Source organism: Heterocephalus glaber, unplaced genomic scaffold (assembly GCF_053883595.1).
Source record: "Heterocephalus glaber isolate CG9 unplaced genomic scaffold, H.glaber_assembly_v1.0 deba00001531, whole genome shotgun sequence".
In the NCBI taxonomy this organism is placed as follows: domain Eukaryota; kingdom Metazoa; phylum Chordata; class Mammalia; order Rodentia; family Bathyergidae; genus Heterocephalus; species Heterocephalus glaber.
In genome coordinates, this window is record NW_028258329.1 from 7,777,338 (window position 1) to 7,800,852 (window position 23,515).

Genomic DNA, 23,515 nt, shown 5'->3' on the forward strand with positions numbered 1-23,515 from the left:
GTGCATGAGAGTTTTAAGGAACATTCTAGATCTAAGCCATAATACCCTCACTCCTCGAGACCAGCTCTGGGAGTAATGGTCAGAGGAGAGAAAGCTCACTTGCTGCCAAAATCTTGCTCACAGGCCGGTGTTGTGACCATGTCTCACACCCATGTAAGAATCGCAGTTGCTTTGTGTAGACATGGACTGCACAAGATCCATGTCACAGCCTGGAGGTCCCGTGCATCGCTCCAGTTGGTTGGCACCCCTGTGCAGTGCAGCAGTGTTGAGCAGGTCCTTTCTGCAAGTAGTAGAAGCAGAGGAGAAGAAGTTACTTAGGATGCCAGGAATTTCCTAATGTGCTTGTCACAGGCTTTTCTAGGGAGGAGCAGATAGAGAAGGGAGGGCACTGTGACACATTGAGACACAAGAGTCAGTGGGTAGAGCCAGCTCAGGAGGGGCCCACATGCTCACTGTGCAATAAGCGAACATTTGGAGGAGGGTTATTCTCAGCTTAGCCCAGCGTTTGTCTTCTTTCCTGAGGACCCGAATCCAACTTTGTCACTGTTTCAAATTGTTAAACAGAAGGAGCAGATGACATTCCTGGCCCAGTCACGTGGGAGTCGAGGCCTGAAAACTCCATCTTTTTAAAGTGGCCAGAACCTGAGAACCCCAATGGACTGATTCTAATGTACGAAATAAAATATGGATCACAAACTGAGGTACGACTGGGGCTGTGGTCTGTGGCTGCATGCACTTCCATCAGAGTTGGTATGGCACAGCATGGCTCGGCATGGCACAGCCTGGTATGACACAGGTTACCTCCTGATTCGCTTAACCTCAGACAATAAGATGAGGCAGTGAATGCGTGAGGACCGTGGCTGTTCCAGCAGCCCCATGCTCTCCAAGCAGTATAAGGAGCTGGGCTGCTTCTCACCCTTCCAAATGATGCATTGCGGAGACTGATCTCCCCACGTAAGCCACCAGCCTTAGTAACTTTTAATTCTTCTGGAGTTCTGTTTGGTTATTAAAATGATCACAAGTTTGGGGTGTGCTTTGAGTAACTCAGGGACTGACTACCATTGAAGACTTGGTTTTCTTCCCCCTTTTTTGTCAATTGGGATCATTCTTGGGGTGGCCCAAGGTTGGGTACCAAGCATCACCAGCGTCTTGAGCTGGCAGGTGCCAGCTGTCTCTCATGCTTGTAGGAAATTGACACATATGTTTTATTTCCTCCAGGATCAGCGAGAATGTGTGTCCAGACAGGAGTACAGGAAATATGGAGGGGCCAAGCTTAACCGGCTGAACCCAGGGAACTACACAGCCCGGATTCAGGCTACCTCACTCTCTGGAAATGGGTCGTGGACAGATCCGGTGTTCTTCTATGTCCCGGCCAAAAGTAAGGCTTGTCGAAGGAGTGGCATGGTAAAGCTGAAAGCTGAGTGGGCCAAGATCTGGGAAGCTGGGCCACTGAGGTTCTCTGATTTTCTGTTAGAACTGAGGCACGCTGAGAGCCAGTGCCTTGACTGGGAGCTCAGCCTGGGCAAGTGCTGGCCCTTGGATGCCTACTGCATGTGACAGGCTGGGAGGGCTACGCCTTCTTTGTGGGTGCACAGCCCCGGAGAGCCAGAAGAGATCTTTGCTTTCACCCTGGCCTGTGTTCAGAGCTATTATGCAGGCATCGAATTGACTGTCCTGTCTGCTACCTGGACAGTGAGCTTGTTGGGGTTTGTATTCAGGGTTCACACTCCTAGGAGGGATTCTCTGGTCCCACTGCTCCCAGCAGGAATCTCAGGACATCCCAAGTGGAGGCGATCCTAACTTCCCCTCAGTAAAATACGGCTGCACGTTTAACGCACCAGCATTCATGGAAGCACATAGGGCATCTTGTGCGTAGACTGGGTGGTGTTTTGCTGAAACCATCAACAAAACTGAATTCTTTGAAAGCTGTTCTGTATGATGATCGCAGTTTTGTGGGTTTTTGTTTTGTTTTAATGGTACCAGAGATTGAACCCAGGGCCTTCACACTGAGCTATATCCACAGCTTTTGTTGTTGTTCAGGCAGGGTCTCGGTAAATTGCCCAGGATGGATTCAAACTTGAATTCCTCTTGCCTCGGCCTCACAGAGTGCTGGGATTACTGTCTGATTTTAAAGTTGAATTTTGTAAAATATCTGAGCACAATGAGGACCATGTATAGTACTTTAAAAAAAATTTTAGACCTTTTGTTTAATGAAATTATATCCGTACTGAATTTTTTAAATTCTTATTAGAAACTGGTATTTCAGATTATTTTGTGTTCGTATAATGGGATCAAACTTGTGGCAATAGTGTTCCCACTACTCCTCGTTAACCATCACAGCCCAGAGCTGGGCATGTTGGTGCATACCCCAGGAAGCCAAGGCAGGAGGATGGCAGGCATGAGGCCAGCCTGGGCTCTATAGTGAGTTCCTGCCTCAAAAAGAGAAAGAGAAAATAGGAACCCAGCCAGGCATGGTGGCGCACGCCTACAACCCCAGCCACTTGGGAAGCTGAGACAGGAAGATCACAAGTTCCAGGCCAGCCTGGGCAACTCAGATCTTATATCAAAATTGATTTTTTTTTAAGAGACTATGGATTAGCTCACCAATAGAGTACCTCTAAGTCCAAGGCCTTGGTTCAATCCCTAGTATTGAAAAAAAGAAAAGAAAGTAAGCCCAGCTTCAGTTAATGGTAGTACTTTTGGGTCTGATGGGCTGATCCTTCCCAGAATTTGAAGCTTCTTTTATCTGGAGTCTGATTAAAACAAGGACTCAACAGATACAGCAGGCCCACCCTTGGGTGAACACCCACAGGAAATGAACTCGGTGTTTCTTAGAGATAGCTGCACTCCTGTGTTCACTGCAGTGCTCACAGCAGATGAACAGGTTTGAAAAGTACACATACACACACCTGAACACTGTTCATCTATACGAAGGAGGGCAGTCTCATCACTTGGAACAACACAGACAAGCACAAGGGCCATTGTGTTAAATAAGCCACGCACAGAAGGGTAAATACTGAGTGATCTCATTGTACATGGAATCTAAAAATGTTGAGCTCATGTAAGTACAGAGTAGCATGGTGGTTACTGGAAGTTGGGAGGGAGGCCAGTTTTGAGAAGTTGGGACTGGAGAAATACATTCAAGGCATCAGTTGTACAACACACTGTGGTTACCAATGACATTATATTCTTGAATATTGCTGAGGGTAGATTTTAGATGTTCCTACCACAAAAAATTGATAAGGATGTGAGGTAACATGCATGTTAATTAGCTCAGCATATGCATATTTGAAAACGTGTTGTAGACGATCAATAATATGTAATTTTTATGTTTCAGTTAAATATTTTAAAAACAAGGACTTCAGTAGTCCACCTATTGAGCACCAGATGTTCAAAGTTATGTAGGATATCTGGAAATTCTCATAGGGACCAAGACTAAAAAGATACTGCCAAATAGAATTCCACACTGCGAGCCAACATTGTATGCACCTGGACTGCACCATGCCTAGGTTCACATTTTAGGGGCCAGCAGATGCTTAGCAAATAATTTTGTCAATTGAAATAATTTGCATTCTCTCAGTCCACTTAACCTGCTCTTACCAGTTAACTTATGTGTTAGCTTTCTGATACTGTGAGAAAATACCTGTATTTCTCTGTGGCAGATCAACCTCAAAAGAGAAAAGGTTTGTTTTGGCTCGTGGTCTCAGAGGTTTCCACGCATAGTCAGTAGGCTCTGATGCTTTTGGCCCATGATGAGATGAATATCACAGTAAGGTGTGTGGAGGGGAAGCAAAGCTGCTCACCTCACAGTGACCAGGAAACAGAGAGACAGAAAGCAGCCAGCACCCCAAAGACCCCTTCAAGGCCACATTCCCTGACCTCATTTCCTCCCCCTGGGCCCCACCCCCCAACAGTGCCACAGGCTGGGGTCCAAGCCTTCAAAACATGGGCCTTTGGGCACACTTATGCAAAGCACAGTAGCTTTCACCACCATTCACCCCCAGAACACTCGAGATCTAGCCCTGTCCAGAGGAGTGTCTCCCCCTGCCCTCACTGTCCCTAGGAGTGGAGCCTAGGGCTCGGGGGCCAGTGTCAGGCTCTGGTCTGTGAAAGAGCAGCCTTGGCTCCTGAGGCTTAGCAAACTTGGCTTCTCTTGGGAGAGGAGATGTCCCTGTCTGCCTATGTCCCATTCGTAACCCTGTGAGTGCATGGATGCCCCTGGGGAATCCAAGCATCTCCCATGAAGCTTCTCCCACAGAAGTTGGCATCGACCACAGGGAAATTGAAACTGCACGCTGGCTTTGCTCCTGGAAGCTTTTCCTTATGTCAGACAAGACTCCTGCTACAGTTTAGTCTCATTTCCTGCTGTTTAATCCTCAGAGGAGATGCAAGCTTTGGAAGCTCTCTGGCACCTACTCTCTTTTTAGGAGCTCTTCATGTTCTTTAGTACTATTAAATTACCCTTCAGACTTCTCTTCTGCAGATTAAATATTCTTAGGTCTTTTGGGCTTTTCTTGTAGCCCAGTTGCAGAGGCCAGTTTCCTAGCCATTTAATCATTTTGTTCTTCTCTGGATGTATTCCAGTTTCTCCATGTCCCTGTTGAAATATGAAACTTGAAAAGAACACAGTACAACATGACCAGTAGTATAAGTGATACAAATACAAGAAATAGTCCTCGGGGGAAAAAAGAAAAGCCTACTAGCTTCCTATTGCCTTTCGAATATTTTCAGGAAGTGGAGGATGCAGGAGCCTGCATTCATTTTGGAAGATAAAATATCTTTAATTTCATAAAAATATCTTTAATTAAAAAACTAAAGCAGCTTTAATAGTCTCTAAAGAATATGGATAATGAGTTTGTAGTTGCAGTATAATCAGTGACAGGTGACTTAGCATCCATGTAACTCGGTCCCCAGTGACTTCCAAGTTCTAAGTACATTTCCAAGTAGACATCTCTGCTTGGTACCCAGTAGGTACTTCAGGCTCCTTGTACACCAAATCTCCAAATTGATGCCCTCAAAACACCTTCTCTCTTCTTCAGAGGTTCCTTAGCTGAGTGGCCTCGTAATCCACCAGCCACCCAAACAAGGAATCTCCTCGTGATACTTTGCTCTTCTTTCTCTCCAGATACTCATTTCTCATTTCAACCCCAGTTTTGTGGATTCTACCCCTTCAGTCTCTCAGGAATCCACCCTCTCCATGGCTAGTGCCACTGCCACAGCTCAGAATTTGCAGGTGACCTGTGTCGTGGGGATATTATGAGCTCTGGCTGCAGGAAGGCTGGACTCTGATTTGGGGGCCATGCCTTACCAGCTACCTGTGTGTCCCTGGGAAATCCAGGTCGTCCTGTGATCTTGCTTGTTTATAGAAAAGGAGCAATGGTTTCTTCCTGACGTCTGAACCCAGTAACACAGACCGTGTCCAGGAGTGTGGCGTGCCCCCTCGACTCCCCATGACATGGCAGTGGCCAGCACCCCCAGTCTGTCTTCCGTCACAGCCATTTCCCCTCAACATGAGTTTGGCCAGTTTATTAATGGCTTTGAAAGTTTTCACAGACTCCTTTCAATCTACAGAATGGAGTTGAAACCCCATAGCTTGGACAGTGCCCCTTGTCGCCCAGCCCTGACTTTTTTCCAGTATCACCCAGGCTTAGCGATCTAAGCCATCCTTCTCCTTGGAAAACTCTTTACCCCAGGAGACACATTTCTTTCTCCTTCAGTATGCAGGCAAAGGGAACTTTGCCTTAAGGATTATCATCCCTGGTCCCTGCTCCGTCCTCTCCCTCCCTCTGCATCCTGCCGTGTGTATGGTCCACTTTCCTCCACCTGTTCGCCCACTGATTTCCCACATGTGCTGCCGATTTCAGGGGTGCAGATGGGACTCGCTGGTCCCCAATCTGTCATCTGTCACACAAGTGCTGGTGACAACTTCTGCAGCAAGTTCTGTGATCTCCAGCTTTACACGTGGGAAACTCAGAGTAGCACTGACAAGGGGTGCCATCCAGTGGGGTGTGTGTGTTCATTTAAAATTGTCTCTGGAACGATAAAACAGAGTCAACGTGGCACTCACTATAAATGTATGAATCTCTTCATTTTATTTCAAGCATGAGTTCCATTAAGAGTGAACAGACTTCATTTAAGATTATTTTCCTTTGGTCCCTCACTTGAGCTTATAAATACCAAAATACAAGGCACTTTAAAAGTATATACCTCACTCTGCACTTATTTAACCTTTTTTTAATAATCCATCATGTTTGGTGTGTTATTGCTGATGCCATTTACCTGCAGGGATTCCTAGCACGGGGTAAAAGCATTTTCAGGGATTTTTCTTCATACTTCCCACAGAATATAAAAAGATGAAATGAGCAGATTGTTCACCTAGTGACACTATCTCGTTTCCCCCTCGTCTCTGCAGCAACGTATGAAAACTTCATCCATCTGATCATCGCCCTGCCGGTCGCCATCCTGTTGATCGTGGGAGGGCTGGTGATAATGCTGTACGTCTTCCACAGGAAGAGGTGAGCACCAGGGCCAAGTGCAGACTTTTTTGCGTCCAATGATTTGGTGATCTGAACCCAAGTGAAAGTCATCTTTTTGAGAAGATGCTGTGCTGATTGGAAAACATGATTCTCTAGTCAAACGTTCTTCCCAGGAAAAGAGAACATTTCCTAATGATTTGACAACAACAACAAAACAAAAATATTTTTCTCCAAGTACCCATCCTTCCCTTGCTAGCTGTTCTGGCACAGATACTTCTGGCATAGGTGGTTTTTCCAACCGTGCCGGTTTGGCCCTCCTGATCAAGTAAGCCTTGTAATTTCCAGTGAAGCAAAGAAACAAATGTTTCTTTAAAAGCTCCAATCTCAGGCCACCACAGAAGCCAACAGCATGTCCCCAAATGTCTGCTGCCCCTCCCCTCCCAGGCTGAATTGGGAGTTCAGGCAAGAGCTCCCATAGCAGTAAGGTCTGTCTTCAAGTGTCTTCTGGATATTCATGAAACAGAGCAAGTAAAACAGATGTACCAAAGATGAAGGTCTATCCAGAAGTGTTCGGGGACAGGGGTTTTCAACCTGATCTCATCTTTTTTGACAGAAATAACAGCAGGTTGGGGAATGGAGTGTTGTACGCCTCTGTGAACCCAGAGTACTTCAGTGCTGCAGATGGTAAGGCTCCTGGCCAAGGTCAGGTGGGGTGGGGGTTGTTCCAGGAGCTGTCTGGCCTGTTGCTAATTGGGGAAGAGGTTTGCATTATACTGAGGTGCCTTTGGCCTGGAATCTGTCTGATAACATTGCTTTTTTTTTTCAATCCAAATGTTTAGCAGTTCGGTGAATTTGTCAAAAATTGTGGGGCTATATGGGTTGCCCCAAGGAAGAACAGGCTTCAGAGATGGATGTGGCCCGCACAGTAATCAGTTTATTTAATTGCTTGAAATCTTGTGCCAGAATGAAAGAAGCATTCTAATTGCAAACATCCAGTCAGGATATGCTGCAGCTGACAAAACAGCCTTTTTCACCTGGTTTCAGCTTAGGGTCATAGCGTTCTGGTCATCTCTGGTCATTTACGGCTGCTCTGCTTTGTTTTATCTTGGAATTCTTCTGTCATTCTCTGCTGACTAGGGTCATGACATTCATTCCCTTCACATTCCCTTCAATAGCGAGTCACAAGGGTCAGTCAGTTAAGGGGCAGGAAAGGTTTAACTTGGAAGCTGGCTGGTGCTCAGGTTCATTTCCCTTTTTTCCTTTCCTGCTGTCTCACGTTGCCTGTAGACTTCAATCCAAACATTTTAAGGAAGTTGGGCCAGGGAGAGTTGCCATGGTCCCTCCACACTGAGACCCTTAGCTGGCACTTTGCTAGGGGCTGTCACCCTGCTGTTGATTGGTTTCCACAGCCCATCTGCAGGTGTGCGAAGGGCACACAATGAGGCAGTGGCACGTGGGGGAAGAGGGAGGGCATGGACCCAGTCCTTCCTGTCATATGTGGTTGACCAGATGATGCAGTCACTGCAGAAAGGGTCGGTGAGGTCCCTGGACTGGCAGGGAAGCTGGCCCACAGGAGTGGCCAGCAGTGGTTTATGAAATGAATAAACAAGTATGTTGGGGGGAAGTGCTTAGGAAAGCATTTACTGCCTTCTTGCTTCAGGACAAGAGAAAGATGTGTGGGAGACATGACACAGTCATGATTATTTCTAATTGTCTCCCATCAAATGAGAAAACATAGGAAAATACTTTGGTAATTTGAAAGCACCGTATACATGTGTGTGGCTTTACTATGGTTTCTTTAATCATTTCTCATTGAATTATGTTTATAGTAAAACTGATCAAAAACAGCCTCTTCTGAATGGAAATCAGGTGCAGAATAATAAGGACTTATTCCTGTTTACAGAAAGGTCTCAAAAAGTTGTCTTTTTAGCAGGCGTGTGTGTGTGTGTGTGCGTGCGCGTATGTGTGTCTGTGCTGCATAGAGAACGTTCTAGACGAATACACACACTAATAGTTATTTATGGAGGTTTTTATTTAGAAAAAAACAAAACCAAAAGATAATCGCAGGAATGGTACAGCACTTGTCTGGCAGTCATGAAGCCCTGGGTTCAGTCCCTAGCACTTCCAAGCAACTGTGAAGTGGCTTGGAAGCTTCCAGAGAGCATGAATAGAGTCACATCAGGCTCTAATGGTGGCTTGAATTCACAGTCTATGTCCTTCCAGAATGCTTTCATAATGAGTCCCAGTTCTTCTTTGGAACAAAACAGAAGCAAACTTATTGCCACCCAGAGCAACAGGTGGGAGCATTCACCTTTGAACTTAATTTGTTGGGATTTGTAAAGAGTACCATGTCACCGTTTTCCTCACAGGACAACAAAGTGACATTGCTTTTCAAAGGTGCTTAGAAACTTCCTTTCCCAAAGCTAATCTGCCTATCACCATTCTGCAGAGTACACTGAAAATCCCCTGCCAGAAAGTGCTGATAATATTGTACACACCTCCCACCGGCTGGTGGAACGTAGGACTGCTGGTTACATCAGAGCTGTTGGGTTGAATTTAAAGAAAGGATTGAGGGTATTGGACTTCAGGGACTCCCAAGGAATGGACGTGATGGTTTTAAGTCCGTGTTGGGTAGCACACTGTGAGCTAATTTTGGTTAAAAGCCAGCCTGGATCCTGAGAAATAGATGGGTGCAGTGACTCTGTACTTGCTGAGGGGTATTGTAAAGAGCCATATTTCCTGGCTCCGTGCGTCTTTACTCTTCGAAGCAAGCTTCAGCCTTCCCTTCAGGGACACAAACTGCCTGAGCCCTGCAGAAGGCTCTCTGAGAAATTCCTAAGCACATAAATGCAAAGAAATACAAAAATGTTTACCGGAGGAAATTCAAGCTTAGTATCAACCACGTTAGCTACTCCTCAAAGTACAAATTGGTGATGTCTCCCAGACCTAATTTGTAGTAAGCATCTTTCCCTTAAGACATCACCTAGAGGTAAGCACTGGGGCCGGGAGGTGGAATACAGCAATCTGCCCGCCGCAGGCCCATGGTCAGCTCTGACAGCGTGAGGCAAACAGTGCACTGCCCACTCCCCAGGCCTCTGCTCCCCAGCCAGGACTGGCTGCATCCTCCCGGGCAGCATGTGCTAACTGTCCCTCTCCAGCAGGACCAGTTCAGCACTCAGCACGTGGAGGTTATGGTCCTAACTGAAATTTCCTACAGATCTGGTAGACAAGAATGATTTTAATTTTTGCCCTGCCCGCTTGAGCTGTAGGTTGGAGCCTCTGTTTGGTTTTGCCTTGTTTCTTTCTTCCTGTTTTCTTTCATTCTCTTTCTTCTTCCTTCCTACCTTGTATTATTTCTTTATTTCTTTATTTTCTCAGACTAGATCAAATCTAACCAGACACAGAAGCTGGAGCAGAAACCATGTTCAGGCTTAGTATTTACCATGTCCACCCCCAGCCCTTTACCCTGTGCGTCACAGAGCCAAGGCTGAGGTCACAGAGTGTAGGCCAAGGTCCTGTGGTCACTGCCAAGTCCCCCTCAGTGCCAGAGCTTAGTCACTTCTGTATCTCATTAGAGGTCCAGGGGGCTATTCAGTCCAGTATATCCAAAAATACTATCGGCTTTAGTATAGAATAAATGTAAAACTTACTGGACAAAAAGGTTTTTACTGAGTCTTCGGAAGCCCATGTGTATTTTGTACTCAGAACACACGTCCGTTGGACTAGCCACATTCAGGTGCTCGGCTCCGCTGTTCAGGGGTGAGCTACCCCGTTAAGTAAGTACAGGATCTGTTCATCAGAGATGTGAGGCATTACCACCTGTCACACATTTTATTGGGACCTTTTCCCAGTCCAAAAGCTCTTCCTCCTCCTCCTGCTACTGTCTTTTTCTGATTTGCATTTTAATCCATTGATAAAGATGAGCAAAAGCCATTCCTAGAATTCTGTCTGACCATTTCCTTCAGTTTTTCTGTCTCTTGTAATTGAACTCTAATTTGCTTTTTAAAACTTAATTGATGAAAAAAATAAGAGGAACCACAGTTTTCTGTCTTGTCCTGCCTGGGTTTATTTTCTTTCCTCTCTTTTTTATGCTGTTAGTATCCACAAAGTATCTTGGAATCCTTGAAGACTGGGAAGGAACACCGTGCTTGACTGGTGCAGTCTTACTCAAACCCTTAATCTTTGGAGCAAGCCCTGACACTGTCCCCCGATGTTGCTTTCCCTTGCGGCAGGCGTTTTGTGTTCTCTGGGTGGGAGTTTCCCCCCAAAAGCTCCGTGCGGAGGGAGGGCTGGTTTCCACCCCCATCTCAAGCCCGATCTCTCTTCTCTAGTATACGTTCCTGACGAGTGGGAGGTAGCTCGGGAGAAGATCGCCATGAGCCGGGAGCTGGGGCAAGGCTCCTTTGGGATGGTCTATGAGGGCGTGGCCAAGGGCGTGGTGAAAGACGAACCGGAAACCCGGGTAGCCATCAAGACGGTGAATGAGGCTGCAAGCATGCGCGAGAGGATCGAGTTTCTCAACGAGGCTTCCGTGATGAAGGAGTTCAACTGTCACCACGTGGTAAGAGAAAGGCCCTAGGTAGCTAGCGAAGGTCCAACACCAGGAGAAGGTGTCCCCAGCGTTCGCCGGGCGTGTCCACCACCACACCTGTGGCTTTGTGTCCTGCCCTCCTCTGCCTCCTCCAGAGGTACCTGATGCTGAACCATGGCCTGCCACCCGGATCAAGGCCCCAGTGCCACACAGACAGTTCTAGATAGTGTGGGTAGCAGGCCAGACCACCCTCCTGCTGAGCCTTTCTCTTTTTGCCTCCACCCAGGTTCGGTTGCTGGGCGTGGTATCCCAGGGCCAGCCCACGCTGGTCATCATGGAACTGATGACACGGGGGGATCTCAAGAGCTATCTCCGGTCTCTGAGGCCAGAAATGGAGGTCAGTTTTGGTTTTCGCCGACTTTGTTATCCTGCCTGCTCTTTTTCCTTTAGAACTTCCATGAAGGAAAGTACTGTGCCTTTAAGTCAGTGTGCTTGGCAGCCTTGGGGGTTTCTTCTTGCACATTTGGTTACAGGTCCCTTAGGTAGAGGATTTCTCGATGACAGGCAGGTGTTAATCTTTGTGCCGGGGACATATGATTCCTCAGACCCCTGTCTGCATGGGCACCTCTGTGCCTTTGTGACTGCATTTCCTTCACCCCAGTCCCCTGGCCACCCACCAGGCCACGCCAGTGCTGCCCCTTCCCAAATCCTTGCCCCTCCAGCCATCACGTTCTCCTCTGCAGAATTCCTGATGCTCAGGACTCACCTAGCACCTGCCATGTCTTGCTGTGGCCCTGAGTGTATCCCCTCTCTTTCCCACTGCTTTTAGTTCTTTATCCCAGGCCCAGCATGGCGCTTAGGTAGCAATTAGGACCGGGGATTTAGCTCAGTGGTTCTGCTGCCTGCCAAGCAAGCACAAGGTCCCCAGTTCCATCCCCAGTACCAAAACAAATGTCAGTGATATAACATGGCACTTAGGGCCATGTTCTTGATTCTTTCCCTTGCCTCTGAGAAGTTCCTAATCCTGTGCACAAATCCGCATACTCAGGAGCCCACCACACACGTGCACACGTGCACACTCACATGAATGCATGTATGCAGGCAGCCCTTCCCTTACACCCTTACACCGTCAGTGATTTGTGCCTTTGAGACCAAGAAATAAGATTTCTTGAGCTCTGCTTCTGCACCTCAGGCTTGTGCTTTTGAATGATAATCATCTCAGCTGCACAGTCTCTGCCTAGTCTAGTAAGAATTTCAAATTCTAAGCCTGCTATAGTCCTGTGCAGGTTTTCAATATTCACTGTGGTGTCTCCCCTTCTGTCATATTAACCCACAAGCCAGCCTTTACCATATGCAGGCCTGACTTAGAAGTCATTAACTCTAAGAGCAAACTGCAGATAAATGCTGAGGAATAATGCCAGGAGCAAGTGCCTTTCATTGGCTGCCTCCCTGGGGCTGAACTCCTCCCTTTGACCTGACTTTGCTACTGGCAGCATGAGCAGTCTGTCTGTCTGCATTTCCTAGAAGCGGTGACTCCTCTTTTTTTGCCCCTTTTGCATTTCTGTTGCCATTCTCTTAAGTTTTTGTTTTCCTCTTTTAATCTGCAACTTAATCGTCTCCCCACTGACAGTTTCTTCATATTCATTCCAAGCACCTGTTCATAAATGACCTCATTTATTTACAGCACATGGTGTTTGGGTTGTGGGAAAGCCGGAAGGCCAAGTGTGGACCGAAGTTCTGTGCCAGGCAGTTGATAACTCTCCCAGATCCCTGTGTGGCAGAACCTCCTTTTCCTGGCTCACTTTAATCCACAGGCCACCCTGAAGAGGAAAACCTTGATCCAAGAGGTGACCAGAAATGTGGCAGAATACTTATTTAGCTGCCTCACTGGAGGAAGCACTTGTCCCTTTCATCCCCAGTTCAGGCACAGAATAAAAAATCAGAACTTGCAGTCTCAGTGCCGGGGCTGCCTTTGGCCACAGGTGTCCTTGGGCGGCCACAGCAGGTTCCTGGACTTCTGTTTCCTCATGTGTAACAGCTTGGATAAGACGGTTACTGAAGTCCTTTTCACATCCAAAATTCACCTGCAGATTTGTCAGATTTAAATTCTAATTCATATCAGGTGTAAAAAATATATATGTATAACTTTCAGTTTCATTATATTCTCCTTGCCTTGCTTCAGTTAAGATTTGCCGATGTACCTTGTTAAGTATAAGTGCAGGTGTATGTTTGTCTTATGCAGCTCTAACCAAATGAAAGATTTCTGCTCTCTTCAGTTGAGTGTAATACCATAAATTAACAATGTCAGGCCTCTCAACCCTTAAGATTAAGTTCCTTTTATTGATCCTGGTTTTTACGACCGCATGCACCTTTACTCGCCACCATCCCATTCCTGGTTCACCATGCATATTTAAAGCCCTGAAAGCATTAAAAGCAATGTTAAGTGTCAGAGGAAAAGCAAGTCTAAAGGTCCTGTGTGACAGACAGTGTGACTTTGGCTTTCCCGGCGATGTGATGTTACTTTCCTGAGTCACCAAGTGAGGGTACTGTGAGTTGCCAGAGACAATCTTGGTAGCCTCTCTGGAGCTCAACTGTTGTGCCATGGGACGTGGAGAACCAGTCTAGAAGTGCTTGAAGGTTGGTAGACTGCTTCTGAATGTGGCTTTCAGTGGAAACTCAGCCCCTCAGTGAGCTGGAGCGAACAACCACTGAGCCCCGGTCCTGGCCAGCTACCAGGCTGTCCCGCAGCAGTGGATCACTGGCAGAGTCCAGCCTGTCCAGACCCGAAGTTCTTGGCATGCTCTTGCCATGCTCTGGAGGCCTGAGCTGGGAAGGTGCTGGGTAGGAGCCATCAGAGCGAGGTGGTTTTACAGTGTTGCATGAGCTACTTTGCAGTTAGGAAATCCCCAGGAAAATCTGAGACACCAGTACCTACAAAAGCTAGTAAGCAGCTAAACTATGGGGTCATGTTTGGTTTTTGCATTCTTTTTTAGGGTTGAGAGCCTTGGTCATATATTTTCATAAATCTTTTTTCCAAACAGATTTGTTATTATTTAGGGATGACCCTTTCCCATTCCAAAGCCAGCATTTTGCCCTCCTCTGCAGAGAGGGGATGCTTATCCATGTTGCTTGGCACTGTTTCATGCTGGTCCCTCCACGGTGAGCTTCAGCTGGACTTCAGATGTCCTCAGTGCCCACAGAAAACATTAATCCAAGGTGAAGAAATCACTGCTGGTATTTGTATACCTTAGAAGAAAGCAGAAGGAAAAAAAGATTAAATATTCCTGATGGTGCTTATATGGGAAATAAAGTATGCAGTGTCCATTTAGGAAACACATTTGTATAACTCCATACAGCCTTTATAATGTGCTTGTCTTCCTTTTGCCTGCCCTTTAAATATGGAAATGAACACAAAAACTAATAGGGATCTGAGTAACTGAGAATCCCTACTATCAAAAATTCCTTTGTTTCTTTTTAAATACCCTTTGCCCTGTCCAAAATAGAAAATCCTGGTACCAAGTCATGCCTGTTGGGTCACCCTGTGTGTGATGTAGTCAGAGGCAGGCACGTGACTTTACCACCAAGCAGAGGTTGTGATCCTCCTTATAATACGTTCCTTCTGAGCAAGTCCAGGTTTCTTAGCAGACTAACCTGTGTGCTCAGATTGAATAAGGATGGATTTGCAACCCCTGAAGGAACTCAAGGTGAAAAAAGTCCTAAAATTTCTCAAGTGAATTTTCTTTTTAATCTCCAACAGAATAACCCAGTCCTAGCACCTCCAAGCCTCAGCAAGATGATCCAGATGGCCGGAGAGATTGCAGACGGCATGGCATACCTCAACGCCAACAAGTTTGTTCACAGAGACCTTGCTGCCCGAAATTGCATGGTGGCTGAAGATTTCACAGTCAAAATTGGAGGTGTGTCCTTTGCTTGAGCAAGAACTAAACCTACCAGTGGTTAAGGACCTTATGAGTGTTACCCTGCTGCTGGAGAGGTTTTTCCAACGTGTCTCTTGTGTGCAAAGACTTGAAATCGGTGTGATTGTCTCTGCTTGCTGATCAGTAACAAACCTACCTGGACTGGCTCTAATTCTCAGAATGCACAGACACAGTGGTCCAGGTAGTGGATGTGGTCCCCTTAGGTCACCCAGGCAGAACACTTCTTAGCATTGGTTACAGAAATCATTGAGACAGTGTCCTCAAGTTGGTTTTGACTTGAGAATAAAAGGCACTGTCCAATCTTACGCAGCTTTTGTATTGTGTAAAGAATACTTCCCCCACAGAGGTCCACAGAGTTTGCTAGGACACGAAACGCCCTAACAGTGAAACCCGTCGCGGAGCAGGAGCTGTGATGGGGACAGACATGCCCCGCCCAGGGAGGGAACATGACTGCTTAGTGGGTTTTGCACCCAGGGCTGGTGATCTTAGCTGGCAAACCTACCGGTTAGACCTCGTGTTGCCACCCACCACTGCAGCATCGAAGAAAGGGTTGGGCTAAGTTTCTAATCACTGCTTAGAAACTCTTTTCAGCCTTTCAGTTTTGCTCTGGACTTTTAATCCACCTAACAAAAACATATATAGTATCAGGGTTGCCCAGGAAACCACGGGCTGTTACCAGGACTTTTATCTTTCCGCTAAGATAGGATAATATTTAAGAAAAACACCAAATACTCACCCTGAGAAACTGCAGAGGAGACTTAGCATGCTAAGGAAAGGATTTCCGGTTGACGTCTTCATCTGGCTCTTGAACTCTGTGTTCTGGAAGTGTTTCCCTGCCTTTAACAATGCTTTTATTCCCTTTGGCAGTGAGTTTTATTAATGAAGTGCTTTGGCCCCCTAGTGGGCTATGAGCATCCCCCTAGAGTAGTTTCCGAACAGGGTGAGTGTCTTTCTTTTGCATTATATGTAGGCACTGGAGGTGCTGGGGTGCTGCTGTATCAGAGCGGAGACACAGTCATTGCAGTTATGCATCCAGATCTCCCAGTGTGTTCCCAAGCCAAGCCCCTCACAGGGCCCGAGCCCCCCGGGGAGGCAGAGGGAGCCAAGAGGACTCAGGGAAGAGCCATTCTTACTAGCTGGGCTTCCTTTCACCCCTTCTGCACTCCCCTGTGGGGATTCAGATTGTAGCTCCTCCTCCTCCTCCTCCTCCTCCTCCTCCGTGCAGGGGAGAGTGCCAGTGCGGCTGAGCTTCAGCTGCAGTCTGCCTTAATGGAGGAGGAGGCTGGCGCAGGTGTCTTCACTCTGTGAGCCTCAGTTTCTCCACTTCCCAGGTGCGGGCAGTGAGAAGACAGACCCCGGGAGGTTGTGGAAAGAACTAGGTGCAGGAAGGAACCAAGCATGTGGCCATGGGGGGCAGGGTCAGCAGATGTGAGCTCCTGTCCCCATCCTGTTCCCCCTCACCCTTCCTGGTACCCGGGGCCTCAGCCAAAGCTGCTCTTCTGTTCCACATCACAGTGGATGAAAGGCTTTTGGGGGCCACTTAGCGTTTTAATCCATATCAGCAAAGGCATGTTTATAGGGATGCTTTCTTTATACTTGTAGTTTTTCTTCCTAGGAGTGAAATTTCTGTGTGCATGTTTAGGAAGAAAAAAGTTTTTTGTGGAATTTCTTCTTTTCCATTTTTAAAGGTAAAGGCAAATCCTCTCATTTGCATGTCATGGGTTAATTCAGAGATGAGACGTTAGCACTTCATTTCTGTTCTTCATGAGCATTCAGAAATGTTTTCCTGGTGCCCCTTGTCTCATGGATTACAAACACGACAAGTAATTTTGCCGGAGGCGGTTTGATGGCCCTTAGCATAGTAGGAGGGAGCCATGAATGCGCTCTGTGTTTGCTTTTCAGCCTCACCTGTTTGTGGCAGGAGGTAGAGATGTGAATGGACATTTTCAAAAGTACAGCAGCTCTTTCTCCCCGGAGGCAGAATGGGAGAGTCTTGTGAGAAAAGGTTTTGTGATTGAGTGGAAAATCAAAATTTGACCAAGAGGCTATAATTTAGAATTGTACAGGAAGCCTGCCATCAAACCTAATTATGCGACATCTTCTAGAGATACAGAAAGTGGAAGAAAGTTTCACAAATGAGTGGGATATTTTGTTGAAGAACAGAGTTGAAGAATAGCTTCAGGGGCCTGGTCAGTAGTGTCCTTTAGCCTCTTGGATGTGCACCTTGTCACCTTTGTTACACTGAATATTTTCCCCTTTGTTAAGCAATGAAGTGCTTCACTTTTCCCTGGCACTGGGCCAGGCTACCAAGTAAATGAGACTCTGCAGTCTCATATATTTGATCAGATTTTTTGTTTGTTTGTTTTGGCTTGGGTTTCGTTCTTTTTGAGGTACTGAGGATTCAGCCAGGGCCCCGAGCTTGCTAGACAAGTGGTATACCTCTAAGTTTCATCCCCAGTCTTTTTTTTAATCTTTTATCTTGAGACAAGGCCTTGCTCAATGGCCTAGGCTGACCTTGAACTTGGAATCCTCCTGCCTTAGCCTTAGCTGGGATTACAGCCATGTGCCACCATGCTCAGCTTCCATGTCACTAATACTTGGTCTGTGCAGAACTTACTATCATAACAATCATGGGCCTAAGTAATTTGTAGACCACCTTGTATTTTAAATGCCATAAGGGAATTGGCTACTTGAAGGAACCAGATTATGAATGTATTAACAGCAAAGGTTTCTCGGTATTTGCTTGTCATGTGACTCATTGACCCTTTCTGTTTTTACCTTATAAACTGCAAACCCTAACATTGGGCCTCCCCTAAGTGAAGTATGCTTGTGTCTCACCTTGAATGTGAAGGTGGGAAGAGGCCCGTGGTGGGAGCAATGGTACCTTTGCCCCCAGAGCTGCCCCGACAGTGTGTGTAATTGCACTCCTTCGGTATACCTTTCAGATTTTGGGATGACACGAGATATCTACGAGACAGACTACTACCGGAAAGGAGGGAAAGGGCTGCTGCCTGTGCGCTGGATGTCCCCCGAGTCCCTCAAGGACGGAGTCTTCACCACTCATTCAGATGTCTGGTACGAGAGTCTTCTACGGCAAGACAAACCCGAGGCCCTCTGGCCTTGGCCATGTGGCCAAGTCTGGCTTGGGGACTGTCTTTCCTCCTGGTCTCTACTCATCACTGCCCATGTCCAGCTTTAATTCAGTGATGCAGGAGCAGCACTCCTTCATCTTTTTAAGATGTTCCTGTTGTCAGTGGGCTAGCTAAGGACAGAGGGCACTTGTGGGAATCCAGGGAATTTGTGGGACCAACAGTCTCTTCATTCTTGAGCAGATACCAGCTAGGCTTTTAGGAACTAGAGGATACAAGAGCCTGCCCTTCTCTGCTTCTCCCCTGCCGGCCAGCCCTGTCTTTGCCTCTTTTTCAATAGATAGGCACTGTGGGTGCACACATGCATGCCTCACTCCTTCACTCACTCTGTACATCACAGACAGTGCTTTTCTTAGACCCAAAACTACATGGGTCTTGATTGTGTTTCCTCTTGGTCCCATCTGTGCCTGTACTCTGTCCGCGGGCATCCCATGGTTGCTGACCCCTGGATCTTTATGCAAAGCAAAATGTCTCCCTTAGTAATAAAAATGTCTTCAGAAGCTCCTGGGCTGGGGGTGCAGACTTCCCTGTGGGATTGTTGATTGCAGTTCCTTGGAAATGCCATGCAGAGGCAGTCAGGTCTAAAACACAACTGAGGTTCTTGGCAGGCAAAGCCCTGGCACATCCACCTTCTAGAATGTCAGCAAGTATCTTGGCTTTCCTCTCGGGAGATCCCGTTGCTCTTGTGTTACAGAAATGGTAGTTGTTTACTGCAACTCTCTGGATGACCACACAGAGGAACTATTTCAGTAGTGACCGACATCATTTTTTTTAACCTCATGAACCTTTCATAGTCAAGGGCCTTGGATCTCATTTTGAAGACAGGTGCAAATTGGAAATAACTTTTGAATATGACCCAGCAAAGCCTGATCGATTCTTAAGCCCAAGGATCAGGACTGTTCTGCAGTCAGCTTGTCCGAGATGCTTAGCCCTTTTCTGTCAAGTCAGAATGCTCTGCACCATTTTTAGACTGAGGTGCAGGAGAGGGCATGCCTCTCTCACAAGTATGCATCTGTTTATTCTAGGCCAGTGATAGCGAACCTTTTAGAGCTTTCAGTGATAACAAACAGCCCACTGCGACATGCCTGCCATTGGTTCGCCACCACCATTTTAGGCTTTATGCCTCCAGGAGCTGCAAGGTCAGCTTGCAGGATGGGAACAGAAGCCAGTAGGAAGATAAAGCTGGGGTTGTTCACACCTCACAGGCTGTTTCTACCTAGATTCTGGTTAGTTGCTATTGCCGTGATCGGCAGGAGGGTGTTCCATGCTCATTTTCTCCCCTTTCACTGTGTGACCGTAATGAACCCATAAGGAAAAATACATAAGAGAGGAAGCATTTGGAAGTCATTCTTTTAACTGTTCAGACACTGAGTGCTTTGAAAGTTTCCTTCCTTACCTTTCCTTTTGTGTGTGTGTGCGCGCGCGCACGTGTGTGTTTTACAGGGGAGGTAACCCAGGGCCTTTATAAACTATATTCCCAGCACTTTTTTTTATTTGGAGACAGTTCTCACTAAGTTGCCCAGGCTGGGCTCAATTTACAGTCCTCCTGCCTCAGCCTCCCAGAGTGCTGGGATTACAGGCATGTGCCACCACGCCCTGCCCTTTTTCTGCTTTTGTCATTTCGGTTTGGTTTGATTTGATTTGCTTCTTAACTTAGCCTTTGAGGATCAGTTGAAGAAGCCCAGCATATTGGAATATGGGCTCTAGTCTGGAGCTGCCCCTCTGAAAACAATGGAAAGTACTTCAAATTGAATTCATCAGCCCAAAATAATGATCCTTCAGGATTTAAAATCTAGAGAAAAGTACAAAGAATTTTGTTTTGACTTTGTAAGAGACCCAAATATCTGAGGTCAGGAGGCACCTGAGATCAGGCTGGTCCTGAATTCCATCTACTGCATCCTGCACAGCAAGGGGCGAAGCTTCTCAGAGCCACCCCTATGGCGCCAGCCCACCTGACCTCAGGTCTGTGCCCTCAGCAAGCCTGCCTGTGTTTCCACCCTCCTTACACTCACTCCTGCACAGCCTCTCACCCCTCCTTCCCGATCAGACAGGCTGTGGGGCTGTCCAAAGACCCAGGTTCCTGCTGTCATCTGAGACTGTTCCTGGGCCCTTGGGTGCTTTGACTGCCCCCCCACCCCTCTCCGATAGCCCTTGGGGGTTCGAGGACACAGTGTGCCCTGGGCATAGAGCAAACCCATCAACGGCCTGGGCAGTGGGCCCCCACCACTCCTGATCACCCCTGAGCAGCCTCCATTCCCTGGCTTACTAAGAAACTTTCCAATATCCAGGGTTACTTGTTTTTTGGTGACTAATTCCCATCTGTGGGAAATGAAGGTCTCCCTGGGGCATCAGTTTGCTGGTGCCTGAGACACTGTCATCCTGCCCTCCTCATGTGGGGCAGCAAGGCATTGAATGCCAACCCCAGCCACACACCAGGGTTTGTCACCTGCGAAGACAGTGTAGTGTGTGTTCTGAGAGAATAACTTAGACACATTTGTCTGCTGTTCAAAGATGAAATCTGTCCACACAAAATAGAAGACTTATGTGAAGGCACTGATAACCAGCACCACGTAGTAAAGTGCCTGCTTTGAAAAACACATGGCAGTCGTCTATATCCCGGTGCTTCTGACTGGCTGCCTGCCCTTGGTCATGTCACAGGGCTTTGCTTGCTGTGTTCCTGCGCCCACTGTAGTACCTTGATAGGTGTTCGAATGGCTTCTGTGATGGCTGCCGTTGGATACAGATGGCATAGCCTCTGTGCCTTAGAGCAGAAGGGTGACAGGACACAGTTGTCACTTGGAGCAGTCCTAGAAGGGTCCCCACAGGCTGGAGCACAAGGCCTCTCTCAATGGCAGGTGATACTGACTGAGTCGCTCAGGGAAGAGCTTTTGTACCTGTGGCAAACCGGCTCTGTGGTCTCCTGTTTTATTTCATGCATGTGATTATGAGGACTTCTGAGTGTGGAAGTGGCAGGGATGACAAGAAACACCGTCCCTGTCTTCCAAGGATGAAGTCTTGGGAGCAAGAAGAAACCTGGCAGGTTGGGGCCAAAAAGCCTTCGTAGACAAGATGCAATCCTGGGGACATGATAAAGCAGGGATTGTCACCAGCCACCAAAGGAGGAGGGTTCCTGGCAGTGGGTATGCTCGGGGCAGGTGTGGTGATAGGAAGAGCTTGCAGATGAGAATGATGGGACTGCTTCAGGGAGTTAGGTTGATAGATCACATAAACTCTCAGATACCGTTGGGGATGCAGGACTAATTCTGCAGGCTCTTCCACGAATGTTAAGGTTGTGAAACAAGAGCGTGCCCGGGAGCTGCTGAAGAACTTTGCATTGACTAGATGTGGGGCTCCCTACATAGGATGCTGGAGCCAAAAATGAGGGGTGTGTTAGGCTGGGTGCAGAGGACTCCCCACACCAAGGAAGTGTTGGGGCCAGACTGTGGGGCAACCCTGCGCCTCAGCAAGCTGCGGTGGGAGCTTATGGAGGCCAAGAGCATTGGCGGAGGCCAGAAGAGCAGGGTGTGAGACAGTTCTGCTCAAGACAGGCGTGGATAGCCAAGGAGCCAGGAACTTGGAGTAGAGGTCTGCAGGTGGCAGGGCCCAGCTGGGAGCCCACCAGTGAAACCTGGCTGCCTGAAGCCAGAGACCCAGCCGGAAAGAACGTGTGAGGCAGGAGAAGTGGGCCCCGAGGGAACCAGAGTTGTCAGAGGATTCCCAGGCCAGCCCACTTGGCAAAGACAGCAAGCTCATTGTTTTGCGTGCTCCCCCCTTGGCCAGCCCAGGTCTTTTCAGTCCACGCTTTGGTTTCTGGGTCTTTGGCTCTGCTGGGTCTCTTGAGCAGCATGAAGGCTATTTCTTGGGCACTGACAGTTAGAAAAGACCTTGGGTTGGTCAGTCCTCTGGTTGCTAAGTTTCTATTTCTGTCTAACATCTGCTTTTAGTATCTATTTGCACAAAAACCTTTTTGTTCATAGAAAGGAATTAAAGCAGCCAACAAAACATTTTGATACAGAGTCAGAGCACCCCAGCTCCGCCCCACCCAGCTCCACCACAAGGCCAGGATCCCCAGCGCTCTCAGTGGGAAATACCCTGGCCATATTTCTGTAAGGTTTGCCCAGTGCTCTGAGGCTGGGTCAGGGCCCATCAGAAACCTTGCCGGCTGGCTGAAGTGACTCAAGTGTGAAGGCAGATGGACAGGGAGAATTTGTCAAGGGTGGGATAGCCCTGGGAAGGCACATTTGTTTTGCAGATTACAGCATGGCAGTGTGTGTTTGTTTGTTTGTTTTTTCTTCAGCATTATCTATCTGAAGTTTCTATGTATCTGTTTTAATTTGCTCTTCTGAACTCACAGGCAAAAGTGCATGCATGGCAGAACTGCTCACCGCTCTGCCTGCTGAGTTCCCTCCTCGCCCAGCCTCTGTGGGAGAGGCCTCTGTTGTCAGTGGGAGGTCCTACCCGCAGTCCTACGGTGCAGCCCACCCTGTTTTCTAGGCCAGTGACAGAGGCCTTCGAGCCAGCAGCTTCTGAGCTCTCTGGAGCAGGATCTTTTTTTTCCCTTGGCCTCAATGAACCTCAGGAACATTGTAGAGCTTTTCAATATGTCCAGGCCCAGGTCCCCACCCTAACCCATCAAATCGAGCTTCTTGTGGGACCCCAGGTATCAATCTGTTTTTAAAATGTCCAGGAGATTCTCCTGTGCAGTGGGTGTTGGGAGTAGAAGCCTCCAAACTGATTAGAAGAATCAGCTGAGGAGCTTATTAAGCTGTTTGATTGTCCCAAGTCAGTGTCCAGGATGGGACCTGGGGGATCTACATTTTTTAATTCTTGGGCTAAAGCAAGTTTGGGAGACACCATCCTGCCCAGGTAAATGGCTGTAGCTGGCACTTAAAGAGTGTGACCTAGATCAGGTGCTTCTGAACTATGCAGGGCCCACTGAAATCTCTGCCCGCCAGTGGCAGCTCCCTCCACTCTGCCACCAGAGCTACAGTCACGTGAACAGGAGGATAGATGTCCCACACTCAGCCCAGTGCCTGGCTCACCCTCCACCATGCACTGTCATTGCAGTGAGGACAGTGTCTCGGAGCTTAGGAGTGAAGAAATGCTGGAGGAGATGTCCTGCTGATCCCTGTCCAAGCTGCTCATATTCCTCTCTCCCTGTAGGTCCTTTGGAGTCGTCCTCTGGGAGATCGCCACCCTGGCTGAGCAGCCGTACCAGGGCTTATCCAATGAGCAAGTCCTTCGCTTCGTCATGGAGGGCGGCCTTCTGGACAAGCCCGACAATTGCCCTGACATGCTGTATGTATTCCTGAGCCCCCTCCACTCTCTGATTTCAGCTCATGAATAGCTTCTCCTGGGTCACGGAAGATTAGTAGTTCTGGGAGCCATGCTTTCTGGTCCTGTGGATGCAGAAGTAGATCA

The 23,515-nt window shown here is 47.7% G+C and overlaps 1 protein-coding gene across 5 annotated transcripts in view; it reads left to right on the plus strand.

Annotated features, from left to right (window-relative positions):
• The window catches only part of Igf1r (insulin like growth factor 1 receptor), a 289,576-nt gene that overhangs the window by 254,321 nt on the left and 11,740 nt on the right, over positions 1 to 23,515 (plus strand). For all 5 annotated transcript variants that reach the window (XM_004852704.4, XM_087188301.1, XM_087188302.1 and 2 more), the window contains 9 exons: positions 565 to 701; positions 1,219 to 1,378; positions 6,413 to 6,515; positions 7,090 to 7,160; positions 10,808 to 11,037; positions 11,294 to 11,404; positions 14,765 to 14,924; positions 17,891 to 18,020; positions 23,258 to 23,392. In XM_004852704.4, coding sequence (XP_004852761.1) covers positions 565 to 701; positions 1,219 to 1,378; positions 6,413 to 6,515; positions 7,090 to 7,160; positions 10,808 to 11,037; positions 11,294 to 11,404; positions 14,765 to 14,924; positions 17,891 to 18,020; positions 23,258 to 23,392 — 1,237 coding nt within the window. The remainder of the gene's footprint in view (positions 1 to 564; positions 702 to 1,218; positions 1,379 to 6,412; positions 6,516 to 7,089; positions 7,161 to 10,807; positions 11,038 to 11,293; positions 11,405 to 14,764; positions 14,925 to 17,890; positions 18,021 to 23,257; positions 23,393 to 23,515) is intronic.